The sequence below is a fragment of the Dunckerocampus dactyliophorus genome, chromosome 14, assembly GCF_027744805.1.
Source record: "Dunckerocampus dactyliophorus isolate RoL2022-P2 chromosome 14, RoL_Ddac_1.1, whole genome shotgun sequence".
NCBI lineage: Eukaryota > Metazoa > Chordata > Actinopteri > Syngnathiformes > Syngnathidae > Dunckerocampus > Dunckerocampus dactyliophorus.
Window position 1 is genome coordinate 26,117,501 of NC_072832.1, and position 23,115 is coordinate 26,140,615.

At 44.0% G+C, this 23,115-nt stretch overlaps 1 protein-coding gene across 3 annotated transcripts in view; it reads right to left on the reverse strand.

Moving 5' to 3' along the window:
• The window catches only part of znf804a (zinc finger protein 804A), a 65,474-nt gene that overhangs the window by 11,636 nt on the left and 30,723 nt on the right, over window positions 1-23,115 (reverse strand). For all 3 annotated transcript variants that reach the window (XM_054799161.1, XM_054799160.1, XM_054799159.1), the window contains one exon: window positions 123-227. In XM_054799161.1, the coding sequence (XP_054655136.1) occupies window positions 123-227 (105 nt within the window). The remainder of the gene's footprint in view (window positions 1-122; window positions 228-23,115) is intronic.

Sequence of the window (23,115 nt, forward strand, 5' to 3'; positions counted from 1 at the left end):
AGCCAGAGACAGACGGGACAAACACTGATGGACGTGTAGGAGGACAGAACTTCAACAACTTTTTACAAGGTGTGTGTGTGTGTGAGAGAGAGCGAGAGACTCCAGGAAGGTCATGCGCTCACCTGCTTGTGGTGGTGGTCGTAGGAGTTGATGTGGTTGTCGTACTGTTGGTGTCGCACATATTGTTTGTCGCACAGCTCGCAGTACAAGCTGGAGTCTCCTTCCTCCTGCACACACAAACATCAACGCATTCCTTGGCGTGTGTCTGCGTGGACATGACAATCCATCGTGTTGCAACCTTGATGACTCACGTCAAAATAAACACACACACACACAACACACAATGACTGCTACCACAAACAAGAAGTAGAAATGTTGTTGACGTATGTACAGCCGTGTTGAGGTGGGTGTTTGATGGACAGGAGTGTTTACGTTCCATGAGAGCTAATACATTGCTATTCATTCCATCAAACACTGTCAAATGACATACGTTGTGGAAGTGAGAGGTGCTGGGATGTGACATAAAGCACGTAATATCTTAAACAAGTCACCCTCATGGTAGGCACAGGTACCAATACCTGCTGCCATCATGGTAAAAAGTGGTAACCGCACCCCAAAACTAAGTACTATCAAACCTCAGTTTGGCCTGAAAATTTCTGCTAAAATTTTGTCTGGGTTTTTGTACGACATTAAAGGTAACAAACTATACTGTATTTGCATTTTATTATTGGGTGTGACTGCTAAATAGCCCACCATGGGGCCAAAGAAAGTTGCAGTGGCAGCAATTTGTTAAAGAAGGTGAGAAAGACCATTGAATTCCATGTGGCCAGGATGTGCAGGATCCTGGCATCAGCATTCGTCATGAAGAAGGATTTCTCATTGTTTTTTGCATGTAGCACTATGCTATGTACCGCCAAGTCCCGTGTATTACATATTTGTTCTTATATAAGCCGCACGTGTCCACGTCATCGAGTGGCATATTGTGACGTGCACGAGTCCGTGAGGACCAGGCTGCTCACGGCTTCATCTTACAAACAACATTAAACTCATCACACAGCAAATAACACTCAAACGTTATACCTCGGAAATATACAAACATGTATAAATACAAGTTTGGTGTAAAAAACCCCAGTATTTTAAAGTGTTCCCACAATGCGTTTCGGTTGAGAAAACCATTTCATCGGGGGAGAGCATACTTGTAGAAAATGGCTGCAATGCTGCTTTTGTCCACCAGAAGAAGCCAGAGGACCAAAAGACAGGGAAACCGTGACGAGGGAAGGTGACGTAATTGCAGCGGCCCAATGAATGTGCTGCTCACACGCAATGCATTATGGGAAACTTGGCTTTTTCTTGATTTTAAAGTCACATTGGGACAGGTTTTGGTATTTGTATAGACACTTTTCGAGTATGAAGTTGCTGTGTGCTGAATTCAGTGCTGTCACTAAAGTGACTTTAAAAGACGACACCGTGAGTCAGACTGTTATGTTCTCATATTTGGTATCGATACTGACCTCCACTTACAGCCAACCAGTGGGTTGGCAACCTTGTTGTGCACTCACAGCTTGTAATTGGCTCCTGTAAAAAAAAAAAAGCACTACCACTTTCTCGCTGACACAAAATTAGAATTTAGCCATAAATTAGCCACATTGCTTTATATGCCGCAGGGTTCAAAGTTTCATAAAAAAGTAGTGGCTTATACACCATCATTTATTTTTAGGCATCTAGAACAGATGAACTGGATCTACATTGTTCCCTGTGCCTCGGTTCCACTGATACCAGTGCTAAAATGAGTTAGCATATGAAAGTATAGGACAGTATAGTTATTGCCAAGTCAACTGTGGTGGCAGTGTTACGCGTGATGATAGTTTTTCACCTGCACAGATGACACTGAGCATCGAGCTAAAACACTCGGAAACACAGGACAGTTTGGCCATGCAGTGCACCCTCGCTGCATCGCGGTTCACCTTTCACAGAATCGCTGCTTTTTTTTAGTGCAATTTTACTGTTTTTTTTGTTGTTGTTTTTTTTACAGCGTACGAACGCTGTAGCAGGCCGAGCCAGATCCTTTGAGAAGAATTGCATTGTGGGAAGTTGAGTGTTGTAGTTCTGTGCTTTAGCACAAGGTGGCGGTGTCTCTCCCTCATCTCTCTTTCTGTCTGCACCGCCCATTGTCACCGCCATTCTGCATCCTGATTGGCTGTAGACCATTGTCTATCAATCTCTTTTGTGCCATCTCCTGTTGTGGTTGCTAGCAAACTAGCTAACCGGGACATTTGAACTTTGAGAGCGTTTAAACAAGAGAGAAATGTGAGAAAAACAGCCTTAAAACATCCAGAATCATTGTAAAAAAAATGAAGTTGACTTATTGCGGGCTATTTTGGGAACCTATCCCCCCACGATAAACGAGGGAACACTGTGCTTCCCCTGAAACGATGCTGACTCAGCCCTGCAAGAAGTACCGCAGCGTGATATCGTGCAAGTCATGTTTTGTAGTCACTTCATTTTGCTCGATGAATACGCCACTCTTGCATGTAAGATGAGTACTGCATGAAGTACAAGTACTTCAGGCTGATATGAAAACACGATTACGCTGTTGTAACACTGGTCTCACATGGACACAATGATGTATCATTGAGGTATCAATGATCAATTTCTGCTCCTGTTGTGCAGCTAAAGTAGTGGAAGATGTGTGTTTTTGGCACATTGGCTGTGTGCTGAATTGCTGCTGGTTTTCCTGTCATAATTACAACAATTTCTCATGGATTTTATTTCATAATGGTGACTGCATTACTCAGTTAGCATGGGGTAATATCGGCCGATCCGGTTGCCGTATCGCGTTCGTAACTGTGGGCCACGCTCCAACGCGGCAGGTGCGGCAACGTGCCTCAAAGCTGGTTGCCGCTCGTCTCCCGCCACCCGCACGAAGAAGAAAACCCAACACCACCATGCAGACATGTCGGCGGTGTACCGTGGTGGACGTCGGACATTCGGCTCCGTAGCTACAGCGCTAGTTCCGCCTCACTGTGCCTGCACTGCTGTGTCGTGGCGTGGGGAGCTCGCACGCAGCGGTGGAGCTACGCGGTGACCGTGGCCGCACTTGGTCACTCTCCGGCCACCCTACTGGCCATTTATACATTTCAGGTATCCACTTATTGCCCCCCCCATGCGAGTAATGGGCTCACCTTGGCCACCACCATGAAAAATGTATGGCTCCGCCACTGCTGTAACCGCTGGTAGTTTATACTAGGGACCGTCAATAAATTACTATTGTGCTGAAGAGAGTTTGTTAAAAAAAAAAAAAAGTAATATATTCTAAACCACACAAATTGATCTATAACCATGTCCGGTGATTAGCCCTACCCTAAAAGTATTTGATCTTTTACTGTATTAGGGACCTGACCCGCAGAGATTAACAATATTGTTGGTCAAGCTGTGTAATAAAAAAGGAAATTCATCACATTTTTCAACAATATTCAATTCCACAAACTCATGATTGTAACAAAAGCTTACTGTAAAAAGAAAAAGAAAGGATCGGTACCGGATCGTATCGGCAAGACTATGAAAAAGATCACAAGCCAACAAATGTGGATGGGGACGTCCCTAATTTCAAGGACTGTTGTGTTCAACTTGCATGTCACAAAAGGATGTAAATATAAACAACAACAAAATGTGTATGTTTTCCTTTCTTGAAGTGCTGCTTTGTTTTGTGCGTCGGAGCGCTGGCACCGTTCGAAACGTACCGATGCGGGATAACATGGAAACGATACCAAACCCTGCTTGTTGGCGAGATGAATGATTTAAAACATGTTTACAGAAGGGGAGGTCACGACACCGTGACCGCAAAGCAACAATGTTACAAACACACATGTTGTGTGAGCGTGTGTGCCATCTGCTACCATCACACACATACGCACACACACACACACACACACACGCACACACAGTGTGCTCACTAGTAAATGTATATGAAGGTTGCGTTGGTGATGTATGTGTTTGTGCTAAATGTCTCTTAAAAAGCAGAAAGCATCCTCATTTAGAGACGGCAAGGGGGGAGCGGGGGGGGGGCAGGGCACAGATGAAGACAAACAACAGAAGGGCTCGGCCATTACGGAGGGAGACGTCCAGCTCGTGATTACCGTAATTGCATTCTATAAGAAGTTATGTTGCATTATTCTATTAGCGTGAGAAAGATTACATTTGCATGATTGAATCAAAGGCGGCGTCGCTTTGCTTTACGTCCTCAAACGCGCTCCAATTCAAAGACGCCGCACTTCGGAACCTTTTACTTTCTTGGCCCCATTTAACATGGGCAATTTTCTAGAACGTGATTGGTGGCTCGCGGGTCTGAATTGTACTCTTTTATTCTGAAGGGGATGTTTCTTTAATGCAGCGGGGTGTCATGCATCAACACCCCCACAGGGGGCGACTACGCTCTGTAGCGCCATTTGAAGCCTGCTGTCCCACATGAACACTGAACGTGCCCGCCCGTCTCTTGTCGAGCCTTTGGTTGGTCGAAAATATATGCACATTTGAGGTATTTTTTTTGCCTAAATGAAGTAAAATACAAATATAAGGCATCGAAAACAGGTTGCGATGATATGTAGTGTTGTGCGCTGGCCACTAGGTGTCAGTAATGTTACGGTAATGCTGGCTGAGACACACAAGCACCAGACAACAGGCGTTTATTGCAGCTTTCAATGATCTCACACCAGCCACAATAATCCCTAACACAGGTTACCATTGCAGCCAAGCTAAAACTCAACTCCGAACGTCCGACATCACTTCCTGTCCGCCCCCTCAGCACAGCACACAAACATGAGTTTTACTTATGTTTTACTTTCTCTCTTATTATGTCGACTATATTGGGTAATAGGAGTGTCAAGGTGTACTATAGGGGTGTTATTTCACGTCAAGAGGGCTCTAATCATGTAAAAAAATGTATTTATAAACAGGTTTTCTATGTTCTAACTATGAAAATATTAGATTTAGAAATAAGGAATCCTACTTTCCAGAAATGGACTTATCACAGTCGGGTCACGTGGAAGCAATGAACCGCCATAAACGAGGGATTACTGTGCCGGCTGTTTAAGTGGAAAGTACATCTTAGTTATGTAGTTAATTGCCATGTAAAATGGCTAGCATGTACATATGGTGATTTTCAGTGTCAATTAGCATTAACCTAGCGCATTCTCCGAAATGCATTTTGTTTACGTTGAATTTCAGACTGACGTGATTTTGCATTTTAAGTTGACATGCTTTATTTCTGGTATTATATCTGGTATTTATTTCTAGCATGCTAATGTTAGTACATTAGCCTTGCTAGCATGCTAACAGTAACATGGTAGCATTTTTAGCCATTTTCATAGCTAGACACGTATATAAACACTTAGCATTATTATGCTGCATGTTAGAATGCTACTGTTAGCATGTTACCATTGCTAGCATGCTAACATTAGCATAGTAGCATTTTAGCCATTTTCATAGCTAGACACATATAAAAACACTTAGCACTATTATGCTACATGTTAGAATGCTAACGTTAGCATGTTACCATTGCTAGCATGCTAACATTAGCATAGCAGCATTTTTTGCCATTTTCATAGCTAGACACATGCATAAACACTTACCCCTACTATGCTAGGTGTTAGCATGCTGATTATATATATATTTGAGAAATCTGGTTGAAAAATGTCCACAATTTGGGTCAGCTTGCCATTAAGGAGGGATGGTGGGTTGAGAAGTACTGTTCTACAACGAGCCATGTTTCCCTGATTTTCATGGGACCAAACTTGACTGGATATGAAGCAGCAAAGTCAAAGGAGTGCTGAGTCAATCCGTGTCAACTTTTTATTGTTGCTGGCTTGGAGGGAAAGATGAATTTCATAAAAGATTTGAGTGCCTTTCTGCATTTTTTTCCAATCCAAAGTGACCTGAAATCCGACTCCAAACGTTCACACCGTGACTGATGTCTCAACCCCCGTAATCATCTCGCTGTTTGATGATCCATGCTGGCGCTCACTTGTCTTGTCTGCTCTTCCCAGAAAACAAAAACATCTCACAGGAGTCAGGGGTGGTAATACTTGTAGCCAATTAGCTGCTTTTTGACTGAGTGAAGATTTCTCGTGCAACTCTTCAAATGTCCCAGGAAGTCAATGAAACAAAGCTGACGGCTGCAACTAATTTGATTTTTGATGTCTCGGCGGTCTGGATGAATCCAGAGTGTGTGGACTTTGTGAAGTGAAGCAAATGACTCTCTCACTGACACGTCCTCTTTTCCTTTTGCCCCCGCAGGGTTACCCTTCTTTCTTTCTGCTAGCTTGTACTTTCTTCACTTTAATGACAATGTGCTGCCAGGATGTCTTTTTTATCCAATCCAATCAGAAACACAGTAGAATGTACCGTATAGGAGGACTTCCTGTCTCTGTAATCTATATTTACCTCCGCAAAGCGTAAGTGCAGCGCGGAGGTTATGTTTTTACTTGTCTGTCTGTTTGTGTTCAAAATAACTTGAAAGGTTCTGAATGGTTTGGATGCAATTTTCAGGAAATGGAATATGGAAGAACTGATTAAATTCAAAATTTTCCCTAAAATCACCCTTTTCGCGACAACTAATTATTATTACCTGCTACTACTGCACATTTTGCAACCGATTCAAGCCATTCCACATCAACGCATTCAACAAAGTCAGGACATTCATACTATTAGCACAGCAAAAAAATTCCCACATTTTTTCTTCCGGAAAGCAAAATGCTTTTGAGCTACAGCGTTCTAGCCACTTCCACATTTTTCAACCGATTCACACCGTTCCAAAGTCGAAATTCTCAACTAATTCGGGACATTTAGCCATCCCGGTACATTGCGCTATCATGCTAGGTGTTAGCATTGCTAGCTAGCATGTCAACATTGGCATACTAACATTTGTAGCTATTTTCATGGGTAGACACATAGTATAGTAGCATTTTTAACCATTTTCATAACTAGACGTGACTCGACTCAGCTTTATTCAAACGCAGAACAGCGTAGGAACAGCGCTGTCACAGAACGTGCTTCGCAACACAAGTCCGCTCTCTTATTAAGTACGCAGAAACATGCATAGGAAACAAAGAAAGAAACTATGGTGAAAGACGCTATGAATAACTACTCATTTGAAATAATAATACTTTGGTACAATCATAATGAATAATATATATAATGTAATATGATATATAATATGTACTGCATAATATAAATGACTCGTCAAATGTTGAAGGACTTTGTGAACAAGCTAGCTGCTAGCTCGCTGGCTAATGTCCTTGACAATGTGTCAACATTATACATGATGTTTTGTGTTACAAATGTATTCATTCATATATTTAATGACTCTGAATTGAGGTTAATTAGCCCAAGCTTACTCAGGACAATGTAGAGGGTTTAAGATCCAAGTTTCACCAGCTTGACCCGTTAATGACTCGATGAAGTAATTACAGTGCTTCGCTTGACTTTAAGAAGTCATTCATTTAGGAGGATTACACAAAAAGTCCTGAATGAGACGTCCATGAGACTTTACAGCGGGGTGAATTCTTCTGTTGGCTCTACCGGCATTCAAACATAGCATTAATGCTAATAATAATGAATGATAAATAGGGTATGAATGTTTGTTGTTAGGGAAGTCCAATAACGCGAGGTGCAAATCTGGATTAAAAAGCAAAAATAGTATTATCTTGTCTTCTTAAAGGAAAAGTGCACTTTTTTGGAGTTTTGCCCATCATCCACAATCCTTCTGTGAATGAACACATGCTTCTTTCCTTTTTCTGTGCGTTTTAAAAACAGAAAAGGAGTTAGCTTGAGGGAACTAACAATGGACGTCATGGGACACACACATTTTGACGATAGAACCTAAAAAAAAATGTTCGATTTACACGTATATTAACCAGCTACAGCGCTATCATTGTTGTAGCAGCTAACACCGAGAACTACATTCTTCTGCCGGAGTAACACAACGCCTCGCCAGCCTCAGCGTGACAAGGCCTCAAGCCACTGCCGAGCGGTATGCTACCTACTGCAGCTCGCGCCTGTGTTGTTTGTGAGTATTGGAAGGTTAATGCCAGGTCATAAATAATGCCTCGCGCGTGTATTGTAGAAGTTTCTGGCAATAAGCCGAAAAGTTGGTCAGCTTTTCGATTCCGCACGCTACCAACTCAACCACAAGGCAGACTGTAGACGGATACTACTGGCGCTCAGTTTCTCTACGAAGAGTCAACAAGACAAGCATTTTTTTACCCGAGGACGATGTTGTATTACACAGTCATCCCAATGAGAACGGACATTGTCAACGACTGTTTTCATGATACGGTTATCCATGAAACATTTAGCATTAGCGCTAAGGCGGTCAGGGTGAGTCTTACCTGCTAACCTCTGGTAGCTCATCCTGCATATATTCAGGCTTAAAAGATAAGCTTGTGGTTCCTCATTTGTCCAAACGTCGGCGTCCATCGTTAGCAATAGCACAGACACGCTGTTTGTACGCTGCTGTTGTCGACGGAAGTAGCGTTAGCGCCTATCGGCTCTGTGAAACCAATTAGCCTAAGAAAGAAGTTCCGGTAATGTTTAAAATACAGTCAGTATTACGTGCTATCAGTGTTGACAACTTGGCGAGTTTGTCGTTAGATCTGGCGTCATTCCAACCCCCCCTCGACGACATATTTTTTCATATTTTCACAAATCTGGCGACTTTTTCTGGCGTCCTCGGGGAGTTTTTTGGTGTTTGGGGAACTCAAAAGTATTGTTCTGCATTTTGTGTTCTCAGCGAGCAACAGCGGGGGCTGCTGACAGGTCCCCCCCCCCCAAAGGCAGCCACAAGCCGGCAGCATACAGTCGATGGTGGAGCGGGGGTGGAGCTCACCCTGTTTTACATAGCGAGATCTAAAAGGCAAATGTTTCTTAATCTTCAGTAAGCCTGGATAAAAGACGAGGGTGCGTTAATATTTTATTTGTAGTCTAGTCTAGACTTTATTAGTGAAATGAAGTGGATTAGCTTACAATTCTTTGGGTAAATGTAAGTAACTGATAAGATCAGTTGCTATTACATATCAATATTATGATATTACACATGCATATATTACATATGTGACGTTAGCATACTGTATGTTCATGTGAGCCATAGAACAAACACAGCATAATCTGTTATTCGCGGTTCAATTGTGCTCATTTGATGAAGCTCTCAACAGCCAACGTGTGATGGGAGAACTTTGAGAGGCGTGGCCAAGATCAAATCTTCAAGTTATTTTATTTTGATGAAGTGATGGCCAATTTTAAATGAACAAACCAATAATCAAGTTTATTTGTAGTTGCAAACATAATTACGGTGTTTTTTTGTCTCTCCTATGAGGTTAAGCTTTTTTCCTGCAGCATTTGAGGTCATATGCAAATTAGACGATCTGGAACTTTTCTGACTTAATCGTATCTTAAAGGAAAACTGCGCTTTTTGGGGAATTTTGCCCGTCATCCACAATGCTTATGTCAAACACGAACACATATTTCTTTCCCTTTTCTGTGCGTCCTAACGAGAGAAAAGGAGTATGATCCAGCTAAGGATGCACGTCATGGGAGGTGCCTGTTTGATGCTAAAGCCCTAACAAAAACATCCTAAAAAAGCAGTGTTCCATTTCCATAACTGACCTGCGTATTAGCCAAGCTACAGCGGTATTTTTGTTGTAGCAGCTAACACTATAAAAACTATTTTTATCTGCTCTGGCTCGTCTCAGCGTCACTCACAGCGCCTCAAGCCACTGCGACGGGACGGACGGAAGAGTGGATACTACTGGCTCTCCATTTCGCTACAAAGACTCAACAAGATGCTCGTTTGCTGTCAGCATTTTTGACCTGAGGACTGGAGCACGAGTCTTGTGCCGGAAGACACAGGACATTGTAAGTGTCGTCGCTGTTTCTATGCCGCCCTTGTCGACGGAAGTAGCGTTAGCGAGATGTGAAATCAATGCGCCCAGGAAAGGAGTTTCGGTAATGTTTAAAATCACCAAAATAGGGCAAGATACTGTAAGTATTACATGTTATCATCAATGTACTTCTTCTGCTTGATCATAGTGTGTATATAAAACCATAGAACCTTTTTTTAGAGGGCTTCATATTCGAAATGGGTACCTCCCATGACGTGTTAGCTGGCTCATGCTAACTCGTTTTGTCTCGTTGGAACGCACAGAGAAGGGAAAGAAATATGTGTTCATGAAGTGTAGTTTTCCTTTAAGATACGATTGAGTCAGAAAAGTTCCAGGACCGGTGTGAAAACAAAAGATAGATAAAGAAAAATATAACGTGTATATCGGCTGCCGATCCGCCGTATTTTGAAGATCGGATAATATCGGCTTCCGGTAGGTGCGGAAATGCGCCTCAAAGCTGGTTGCCACTCGACTGCTGCCACCTGCAAGAAGAAGAAAACGCAGCACCACGGTGCGGACATGCCCGGTCGTGGCGGAATCTGTAAACACGACCAAAAATAGCGGCGAAAAACCTTAGAAACTCCTCTGTTAGGGCGCCTGAATGGCAGCTAAAGTATATTTTCACCGTTGTTGTGTTTTATCGCTTTAATGCCCGCTGACGACGTGCAGGTTCTGAGTGAAATGGAATATTTTTTATTTTTGTGGGTAGGGCATCGAAAAACTGTTAGCACCTTCTAAATCTGATTTTTAGCATTATTAGAGCCCTCTGGACATGAAATAACACCCCTACAGTCACCTTCACACTGCTATGACCCAGTATAGCAGACATGATAGTCGAACTGCAATATAGCGATGACTGTATTGTTGTGAGATCATTCAAAGCTGCAATAAAAGCCTGTTGTTCCGCGCATCAAGTCTGGTGCTTGTGTGTCTCAGCCAACACTACAGTAACCAATACGACATATTATCGCAACCTCTTTCAATGCGTCTTCTGAATGCCTTATATTTGTATTTGACTTCATTTAGCCACTTTTATGCTTGAAAGTGCTTTATTTCGGCCAAGAAATATGTCAAATTTGCTTCAATTTGCTTTTTTGGACTAATAATAGGCCGTATTCTGTAAAGTCCATTGCTGAGTTGAGAGACGGCCATCAGCGTGTCACAAAGTCTCAGCTGGAAGGAGACTCAAGTGAATAGACGTGAACATTTACAGGCTATATTCCTACTGTTTACGTCATGTGACGTCCCACGCCAACCTGGGATCCTGAGAGCCGGCGTTAAGACCACGGGTCAGAGCTTTCAACAAACTAATTTGTGAACTGAGGTCTTGACTGGGTTACCTTTTAACGCGGAGTACTGGACAGAAAGATCTCAGCCAGGCGGATGCGCGTTCCTGAGTGGAACTGCGGCTTTCGCCTCAGTGCTCGAAGCGTACACTGCCTTGCCTTATTTGTGTGATATTGGGGACACTTGGGGGGGATAGAGTGGGAGTTTTGTGGGTCGTACGGGATTGAGTTTTATGGTTGATTGTTTTTGTTGACGGGTTGAGGGAGTGCGGAGTGTTTAAAAGGTTTGGTTCGGGGGGAGGGAGTGTCGGGAGTGTCTTATGTGGGATTAATTTGGGAATTAAACAGCCATATTGGAGGCAATTGAGTATTTTCCTTTATTATGGTCCTCCCGCGACCTCAATTATTTGCGTTGCAGCTTCGACACTTCTAAGAGGAAGTGCGATTGTTACAATTCCAACGTAAATATGACATAGAAACGTGTGAAAAAGCGGTAGAATGACGACAGGCACGTGATGTAAAATACGAATGGAGCGTCCAGCAGGAAGGACTGACTCAACCTTGGCGAGCATATGGCGAGCAAAGCTGTCGATGCTCCCGCCAGGGGAGCATGAACACGCGCCCTCCCCGCGGGAAATATCTCCGCATGCCAAACTTGTAGCGTAACAGAGGATGAGATTACGGCATTATGTCCGCCACGGCTTAATCACCACATTGGTGGAAGCGGTGAGAATGTGCGCTAGAGTGAGTGGATGGATTAGAATTGAATCTATTCAATTGCTTTTCTTCATTTGCAGTTCTGGTGGTGTCAGATGTGAGAGTTTGCAGTGTGTTTGCCATCTGAATCGGTGATGTCCTCCTGCTCACACGTACAGCACAAGTCCAACGTAACACGAGCTTGCACATCCTTGTCCACTTATTTCTGCTTCCCCAGCGTTACATCACAAAGCAGTCTATTCAATTTGCCATCTGTACCTTACAGAGGTGTCTGGAACCAGGGCCGTATCACCCTCGGGGATCAATAAAGTATCGGGATTGTGATTAAAGTTGATCTCAACCATCAAGACTATGCTTTCCCTTTACGTGTCACTTGAAGACAACCGTGACAGTAAACGTTCTCCTGCTGGTTCCTGTCACGGTTCTGAATGTTTGATGAGATTTGACCGTCCGGCCGATGAGAATGCGATTACGCCAAATGGAGCGTGACGTCATTTAGCACTTTGATGGACCTTTGGCGGGAACCTGATCATCAATGAGATATGAGACGGCTCCCAGTGAGTGGACATCAATACCATGTCACCCATCTGGGGAGGAACGCACATGCAGTCACGCCTCGGTTTTCGTCAAGAATTTGGTACGATATCGCATGGAACAAGCTAGCGTGTTTGCCCTGTACTCTATGGTTCCACTGCTCACCAGCCGTGCATGTTTTATCCAGTGCAACTGCTAAATAACACGCCATGGGACCAAAGAAAGTTGTAAGCTCCAGCAATTTGATAAAGAAGGTGAGCAACACTCGGGGAAGTCCGCATCAACAATCAGTTCCGTCTATTCCTCATTTACAATTCATTCACATTTTTTTCTACACGTAAAACTAGCATTTTTCTCGAGAAAATGTCTTTTTGATTCAAATATTTGGGTGTCTGGCGCAAATCATGGATTTATTTCCCATGGTTGTCCACACTTTGATTTTCGTCGGAGCTTTTGGAGCGGATTACAGTGAACCTCAGTTAGAGTAGGCCGTGGTCGAAAATGTATGCAAAATTTTGCCTCAGTTCACATAGATTTTGTTGTGTTATTACTACTAGGGATGGCCCGATTCACATTTTTTGGCTTCCAATCCGATCCGATTTTTTTTATAGTCTTGCCGATCCGATCCGGTACCGATCCCTTTTTTGTCAATAATAAGCTTTTTTGTTACAAACATGAATATGTGGAATTGAATATCCATCCTTCTTCTGTGCCGCTTCTCCTCATTCGGGCCGCGGATATGCTGGAGCCTATCCCAGCTGACTTTGGGCGAGAGGCGGGGTACACCCTGGACTGGTGGCCAGCCAATGGCAGGGCTCATATACTGTAGATAAACAACCATTCACACTCACATTCATACCTACGGACTATTTATGAACCCAACCAATTAACCTAACTTTAACGCTTCTTTGCAAGTGTCTCACTCCCATTTCTTTGTTTTGCATTCTGAAGCTCTACTTAGACCCTCCTTAAGACCCAACAGTGCAAAATCAATGTTACTGAAGACCTGCCAACGTGTACACATTTATCGTACTCAACATTCAGTTTGACTCTTGAATACGCTCGTGTGCGTCACTGCTCTCCATTTTCCTGCTTTCATTTTCGCGTTCAGTCTGATATATAGTATACAGTAGATAGTATAGATATATAGATATAGAATACATATTATACTACTATTTGAAATCGGGGAGGGAGCGTGAAAACATTTCTGTCCCCTGGGGGGCCATGGCAGAAAATAATTGAGAACTGCTGGTCTAACGGAAGGCTAGGCACAGTTGAAGACGCCATGGCCACATCGACCCGTCACGTGCCTCTTTAAGTGCTGCTGTTTTGGTTCGCAACACATTTCATGCACTGAACTGTTTAACGTCCATGTGTGTCTAGCAACTCAGGTATGTTTTTAAAGCGGGGGCAGCTACTTGAGAGACCTGAGGTGTTTATTGGTCCGTACTGGATGATGGATTGATGGAGACGTGGCGTCTTTCGCAGATGACAGCTGCTATTTGAGGAAAATCCTCCCAATCTGATGAAGTTTTATGGAGGAGTGGGATCTGGGAGTGGTGAATACAGCCAAGGTGAGCACACACACACACACACACACACCAAGGAAGCTAATCTTAATGGTGAGAATCTGAACAGGAGTGCATGACAGCGACAAAGACATAAAAGCTAATGACGAGAGGAAGTGAAAATGAAAGAAAGAGAAGAGGTAATGATGCAGGAACAACATGCTCACTATTGTACCCCCGGCCCCTCCCTCTGAAGCCACCTGACCACCTCTCCCCCGACTATGTTGCGTTAGATTAGATAAACCTTGACTGATCCCCCGGGTGTGTACCCTCAGGTGAACAGCAGCAACACCGTATGCGGGATACGCGACACACAGCAAATAAAATATCAGCACTAAATAAAAATGTATCAATCTCTGCAAAATAGATGCACTTTTTCCCGCACACTCCATTTACCAACTCATGATCCTCCGTCGCCATGACGACGGCCACTCCAGTCAACACTTCCAAACTTGCCAACGCGGAAATTAGTAGTTTTCATTTGCACGTTTTATGGGTCTGCTTGACGGGCGAGCTTGTGACCTGAAAGTCCAATTACTTGAAAAGTTCTTCTTGTATTCCCGCTTCCATGGGGCCCAATGCTGAGCTTTATGTGGACGCTGGACCACATTTTCTGACTGTATGACTGAAAAATAAAATAAATACATCTAAAAATAAGACATCAAGGTCATATTCCCCCCCCCCACCCACCCACACACACAAAAGGTGGTAGCAGTTGAAATGTACGACATCTTAGAACGAAGACCCGAAATGTTTGCTTTTTCATCAGCAGATGCGGCACTTTCACGCTCATCCAATCACGTCGTCAGCACACCGGCCCTTTAATGAGTGACGAGACGGCCATATTGACATGAATATTGCATAGATTCCGAGTGGCCTGGACACACACACACACACACACACACACACAAAAGTCTGATTCAATGAATAAACATGACAACACACACACACACACAGTCCGATGTAATGAATAAATATGAAATCTCAAGATGTCCAATCATACCGTCTGACCGGTTCATATCAGTATCAGTGATATCGACACACAGGTGATGGCATCATTCTCCACACAGCAACACGCCAGCTAGCGAGCTCAGCATGTACACCGTCCGGAATTATTTCCAAGTTTCGCCTTCAGATTGTAAAGATGCAACGTGCCGACTTCCTTCAATACTAATCTGATACCCAGTCTGATATCATCCATCAATTGGCGTCACACGCAACAAAATAATAGGCGAGGGGAAACGCGCAGAATGAGCCCAGTTTATAATTTCACTTATCGTATTAGCCCAGAATTTCCTACTTTGCACTTGACTTTGTTCTTCCGGGATGTTCGTGCCACATCGGAATGTGCAGCTTTCCCAACTGTATCATTGCCGACATGACTGAATGATTTATTTGTCCGTTTATGAAGACTAACCTGTCTTACTTGTTGGTAGAAGGAGAACATTGGAGGAGGAGGAGAACAATATCAGCATATTGGATTACGATAAGAAAGCCAATATCAGGCATCTCGAACGATACACACAATGTTTACAGTGTGCATCTCTTTACTTCACTCCTGCTGTCAAGCATCTATGAAGTCACATGACTGCACATGAAGATGGGAAATGTCAGACTATGTGTGCGTCTGCATGCGTGTGCGTGTAAGTGTGTATCCAGATGGAGACAAATGGACGATCTTTCAAGACAACAGCCTTCCAATTAACGCACAACACACACAGATCACACACACACACACACACACACACACACACATCACACTTGCACAGCCAACTATCCATCCATCCATTTTCTCAAGCGTTTGTCCTCATTAGAGCCATGGTGAGCTGGAGCCTATCCCAGATGGCTTTGTACATCCTGGACAGGTCACCAGTCAGTGACAGGGCGGTAATTATTAAAAATATATAGAGAAATATATCAATTGTAATATTAATAAATACAAGTACTACTACTACTAATAATAATAAGATAAAAACAAAATCAAATCACTTGAGATGAAATGACGTATAAGAAAAACTGGAACCAAACCAGAAATAAAATTAATAATAATAATAGCAACAACTAGAAAAGCACTCGGAGAGCACAGACCTCCGCCAAGTGCCATGGTTCCCCCAACATTGTGTTTTGACCATAAATATTAGTCCATTTATTTTATTCACATATTTAGATCGCTAATGTTAACATGTTAGCAGTGCTGCATGCTAATGTTAGCATACTAACACCTAGCATAATAGTGCTAAGTGTTTATAAAAGTGTCAAGCTATGAAAATGGCTAAAAATTATACTATGCTAATGTTAGCATGCTAGCAATGATAACGTGCTAATGTTAGCATGCTAACACCTAGCATGATAGTGCAAAGTTTTTATATAAGTGTCTACCTATGAAAATGGCTAAAAATGCTACTATGCTAATGTTAACATGCCAGCAATGCTAACATGCTAAAATTAGCATGCTTACACCTTGCATGATAGTGCTGAGTGTTTATATACTGTGTGTCTACCCATGAAAATAGCTAAAAATGCTAGCAATCATGCTAATGTTAGCATGCTAACACCTAGCATGATAGCGCAATGTGCCGGGAAGGTTAAATGTCACGAATGAGTTAATGATTTTGACTTTGGAACGGTCAGAATCTGTTGAGAAATGTGGATTCTATTGGAATGATTAATTATGAATTAATAACATGAATATTAATGATGAAATTACTCAGTGGAGCTCAGACTCCACCAAGGAAAGTAATCCTGTCTTGCATGAATCCATCTAGTACACCTTCTTAGATTTCATTTCACATTTGGAGTTCTCACATTCAAATGCATGCATTATTTCTTGAGAAGGCCAGGAGCATGTTAAGAAACGTGACAGAAAAAAAACATCCCGGATCCAGACCTTCATTGCGTTGTGTGACAAAAGGGACAGCATGGACAGAAGTATTTGGACACGTGGTCATCTCGCCTCCACAAAGAAAAGGCAAAGTGGAGTCTTTGCAGCTGGAACGTCTTCCGCTTTCTGGAAAATTGTCTTTAATGACCTTGCTTTGTGCACTGGGAACAGAAACGGGTGTTCCCAAAAAGTTGCAAGCATCCAATTCAGTCCAATGCGTCCTGCTAAGATGAAGAATGAAGATTGAAGGACAACTAAAGACTCATCATTCCTTGATTCAAAGCTCCATTTGTGCATATCAGGCCTGCCCTGTGCAGGTTCTGGTCAGGTTGCTGGTTCTTCCTCTGGTCCTGTGTGCACCAGCACAGCTTTCATAGACGTTTAACACGTTAGACAGACGCTTTATTCCATCCTGACTCTCATCCTCCTCCTGGAATTCACACACGCACACGCACACACCCACGCACGCGCGCGCACACACACACAGGTCCACTGTGAGGGCAAATACAACAATCAACTGACGACTCACTATCACAACTTGACACACATTAATGGACTTAGATAGGATTAGACCACACACACTCACACTCACTCAAACACACACTCACACAAACATACACACGTGAACACACACTCACACAAACATACACGCGTGAAAACACACTCATGCAGGCCTTTCTCATTATCATGCATAGTGGCAGTGGTTGCGTTCATTGATTTCCACTCTGTCTTAAACAGAGCAGTGTGTGTGTGTGTGTGTGTGTGTGTGTGTGTGTGTGTGTGTGTGTGTGTGTGTGTGTGTGGTCAGCATGGCAAAGCCTCTCCAAGCTGAGTGAAGATTATGGCTGAGAGGTTTTTCACTTCTCTCTCTTTTAAAGTGGGTGGAGTGTTTGGGTTCCATCTGGTTTCTTTGTTGCTTTCACTCCATCTACCTGTAAATACCCCCCCCAGACCCCCACCACCCGATACAATGGAAGACCAGACTTTGTACGTGTCGGCAAAGTTAACATTTGATACCAATAAAACATCCTCACTTCTCCTTGACGATGCTCAAATGTTCTTCATCACAACTTGATGATGAGGTGACGGGATGAAGGAGCATGAGGGGGTGGGATGAGGTCCAGGGATGATGGGGTGGGATTAGGTGGAGGGATGAGAGAATGAGATCAGGTTGAAGGATGAAGGCTGAATGAGGGGGTGAGATGAGGCGGTGGGATGAGGGAGGATGAGGTGGTGGGTGGTGGGATGAGGTAAAAGGATGAAGTGGAGGTATGAGGTGATGGGATGAGGTGGTGTATGGTGGTGGGATGAGGTGGTGGGATGAGGGAGGATGAGGTGGTGGGTGGTGGGATGAGGTGGAGGTATGAGGTGATGGGATGAGGTGGTGTGTGGTGGTGGGATGAGGTAAAAGGAGGAGATGGAGGTATGAGGTGATGGGATGAGGTGGTGTGTGGTGGTGGGATGAGGTGGTGGGATGAGGGAGGATGAGGTGGTGGGTGGTGGGATGAGGTGGAGGTATGAGGTGATGGGATGAGGTGGTGTGTGGTGGTGGGATGAGGTAAAAGGAGGAGATGGAGGTATGAGGTGATGGGATGAGGTGGTGGGATGAGGTGGTGGGTGGTGGGATGAGGTGGTGCGATGAGGTGGTGGGTGGTGGGATGAGGTGATGGGTGGTGGGATGAGGTGATGGGATGAGGTGGTGGGATGAGGTGATGGGATGAGGTGGTGGGATGAGGTGATGGGTGGTGGGATGAGGTAAAAAAATGATGTGGAGGTATGAGGTGATGGGATGAGGTGGTGTGTGGTGGGATGAGGTGGTGGGGTGAGGCATTGGGATGAGATGGTGGGATGAGTCGGTGGGATGAGGCGGTGGGATGAGGTGGTGGGATGAGGTGGTGGGATGAGGTGATGGGATGAGGTGGTGGGATGAGGGAGGATGAGTAGTGGGATCAGGTGGTGGGATGAGGCGGTGGGATGAGGCGCTGGGATGAGGCGGTGGGATGAGGCGCTGGGATGATGTGGTGGGATGAGGTGGTGGGATGAGGCGCTGGGATGAGGCGCTGGGATGAGGTGGTGGGATGAGGTGGTGGGTGGTGGGACGAGGCGGTGGGATGAGGCGGTGGGATGAGGTGGTGGGATGAGGTGGTGGGTGGTGGGACGAGGCGGTGGGATGAGGCGGTGGGATGAGGTGGTGGGATGGTGGATGAGGGGAGGGTTTCTACTTGAGAATACAAACGTGTATTTCAGGGATGCAATGAAGCAACAAAACAAGCTGGGCATGTCTAAAATGTGCAGAGGGGTTGTGCAGCCCATAGTGCATAATAGTATAAAATAGTCATATTATTATGGGATGTCTTAACGGGTGGCATTGCTGTGTTCTAATTAACCCCCTCCCAGCTTATGTGCTCCTGCGACACATACTTAATGCTTTGCAGCAAAGCGTTAGCAATCCTGTGCTGCTATTAGAGCGCTGCACTAACTTCACGCCAGAAAATCCATTTCCTTTCTCAGCACTTCTTTAGGCACGGAATTCCAATGTGGAATAAATGAAGTCCATCTTGGGAATGTCACACTCAAAGCGATGCAGCTGGAGAACAAGCTTATGCGGTGGATTGAAGATCATTTACAATCTATAAATAAAGCATGTCGCGCTGCTATAAACAAATCTTGTCATTTGATGCTGTTCGGTAAAGAGCCAGCGTCAGGATCATGTGGCATTTTTGGAGGCTTTGCCCACAAAAGCAGAAAAACAACAGCGACTACCTTTTTTCGATATGAGTTATAAAAGTCCATCAGATCACAACATCTCATGAAAATGTTTTACGCAGGTAAATCATAGCTTCTCACCACCGAACGTTCGGGCTTTATTGACCCCATTTTTATCCCACAGAGTTCCAGTAAACATCATTAGTATGCACACAAAATTAGCATGCAATCATTAGGGTGACCTGATAAACAAAACTGACTTAAAGAATCATCACAGTCTCAATGAACTCAATCCAACGAGAGTCAATACCGACGTTCTGCCTTTGCAAAGATAGTCATGTCATATCTGCATTATTGTGCTCTGTCTCGTATTTCCACCTTATTTTGCTATATGAGGTCAAATCAAAACTACAGAAGTGTAGAAATTGTGCGTGAATGCTGACCAGCTGAAGCCCAACTGAAATGCTCCATGAAAAATAAGGAATTGGAGAAAAAAATGTCAAACCCTGAATTATACTTTTACGTTTCCTGTGATTACTGTCATGTTCCACATTTCCTCTTCCGGTCTTTTATTTTGTAGGTGTCACTTCCTTCTCGTTCTGCTTTGTGACCCCTGATTTGCAGCAAGAGGCGGAACAGCAAGGCACACCTGCAATTAGTGCCTTTTCCCTGACAGGAAGACACCGGACCCTTCCTCGGTATTTCTCTACACTCCCCAATCAATTTCAGTAGTAGGATTCAATATAAACTCATTGAATACCAAAGACGTATTTATATATCTTTCACGTCTTTTTGCGCGAGAGGCAAAAAGAGGTGATGACACAACTGCACACTCATAGATGTCACTTTTAGAGCGGTTTTAAGCCAAAAAAACGGCCACAAGGTGGCAGAAGTGCATTTAATAAGAGCTCAGCATTGATCATTTGCATGTAAAAACACACTCGACAGCAAGGAGGAAGTGGAAGAGCATGGAGGAATGTAGTGTGCAGAAGGTTACCCATTGTAGGGAAATTTTGGTGCATGCATGTGCACACACCTGCACACACACAGTTTAGCTCCAAATGTGAAAACTGTAAATAGTTCATGGTGTTATATTCGTAAATAAATTGTTATTTTGATGCGTTGATATTTTCCCGAAACTTACCTATGTTGTACCGCTGATTACTAACGAACGGCAAAAGGTAGAAACAAACTTTCTTTTCCCGATGAAAGACATGTATGTATCCATGGATGACTCCATGTATTCTTAAAGGAATAGTTCATATTTTTTGACATGAAGTTGTACGACATCCCCATCAGCAGTGTAGTCCAATAACAGCGACTTACCCCCACTTGGTGTCCTAAGTTCACTTCTGGTCAGATTTCCGTGAGTGATGAAGAATGTCCACTTTTTTGCTGGGGACAATTAAGTAAAGATTTTGGCTTCTCAAAACAATATGCGTTTAAACGATTAAAACATTTTATATCAGAAAAATGCCTTCTCAAAAAAAATCAGACGTCACAAAACACTCGGTGTTATGTCCGTCTCCCGCCGTATCCCTGCGCACTGTCGCCTGCGCGCTCATGTGTATGCGACGAAGACGCGAGCATCTCTTCTTGTTTGCCATCTTGTTTACGTACTGTATGTGTTACACAGGCAACAGTGCGGCGGGAGACGGATATAACGCCGAGCGTTTTGTGAGGTCTGATTTTTTTGAAAAGGCATTTTTGTGATGCAAATGTATGTACTCTTTGCAAATGTACTCTTTTGAACGCATATTGTTTTGGGAAGCCAAACCCGGCGGAACTACGTTCTTCATCACAGAAATTTGACCCAAACTGGACTTAGGAGACCAAGTGGGGGGGGGGTAAGTCGCTGTTACTGGACTACGATGCTGATGGGGAAGACTCCATGTAGTGTTGAGGTAATGTAAGCTAATGTCTCATCAATGTAACACTACTGATGCCTAGTAACCAGAATACAACATATAGCTTGTCTTTCAATATTTCTGACTAATAATAGGCCATAGTCAACCATGAAATAATGATCATTTATTGATGAATTCATTTGTGGAAAAACTGTGATGGAGTGATGTAGCGAGGGATGACTGTAAATGTGGGTGAGGGTGTCTCGTTCCTCACCTTCACTCATCTATGCATTTTTAAAAGCATCTTTTTGCAGTTTAGCTGCTGCCACCCAGCACCAGTGCCCCCACCCCACCCCCCCGCCAGCAAGGCGTCACGTTCCGGAGCATATTAGAAGTGACAAATCTAACGTGCAACCTGACCTCCATCCCTCATGTCTCCCGTCTGCGCTCTCGCCGTAACTAATTTCTCCCCTCACATCTCTTTTTACTTCTCCCGCCTTCATCACTCATTTCTACCCCATATCTCCCTCCTAAAACCCCCTCCCCCTTCCCTCCACTACTTCCTCGTGTCTTCTCATCCAAGTCTCCCATCTCTCAACTTGGCTCTTTACTCCCACCCCTGTGCCCTCTTCATATCTATTTCACTCTGTGTGGGGGGCCTCATTTAGCTGTAGCTCACACGCACGCACGCACGCACGCACACACACACACACACACACACACACACACACACACACACTGACTGTGTTGGACAGCTGCTAAACTCTGCGTTATTATTAAGTGCAACTGCTGTGATGGTTTGACAGAGTCAGCCCAAGGAGAATAATGGGGCGGTAGAAGTAGCCAAGGGTGGGGATTAAGCACACGTGTGTGTGTGTGTGTTTGCGTGCGCGCGTGTGTGCGCGCGTGCATGCGTGTGTGAAAACAAGAATGAAACAGAAGAAGCACAGCGAGGGAAAAGCAATCCTGTTGGAGCTGATAGATTTTTGTGCGAACAATGTTATCTCCGTCTCGACACACACACACGCACACACACTGAACAAGAAACACAATCGCACAGTGAACAAAACACACACACACATGCCCACACTTGACACACATTTGAACAACACACAAGCACACACTGAACAAGACAGACACACATTCAATATACACAAACACACACACACACACACACACGCACACACGGTGGATGCTAACACACACACTCACTGAGACACACACACAGTGCAAATACACACACTAAGATGCACACACACAGACAAGACACACACATTAGGACACAAAAAAGTTACTATGAAACGCACACTTGCCAAGACGCGCACACGCACACACACACACGCACACACTTGTAGTAGCAGAGCATGCTAGCAAACAAGAACACGGATCCAGCCTTGATGTTCCCACAAAAAAAAACATTCCCAGATCAAGACACTCCGACTAGTCTCCTCCTAACAGTGTGTTTGTGTGCGTGTGTGCGTGTGTGTTTGGTGTGTGTGTGTGTAGCAAGGCAAGAGCAATGGTAAGAAAAATCAAGAGGATTTTAGATTGAACACACTCAAACCTGGATTTGCTATTATTCGGTAGCTTTTGCCTCGGTTCTCGTACACTGTCAAAGTTTTTTGTACACTCTAGATTTGCTTT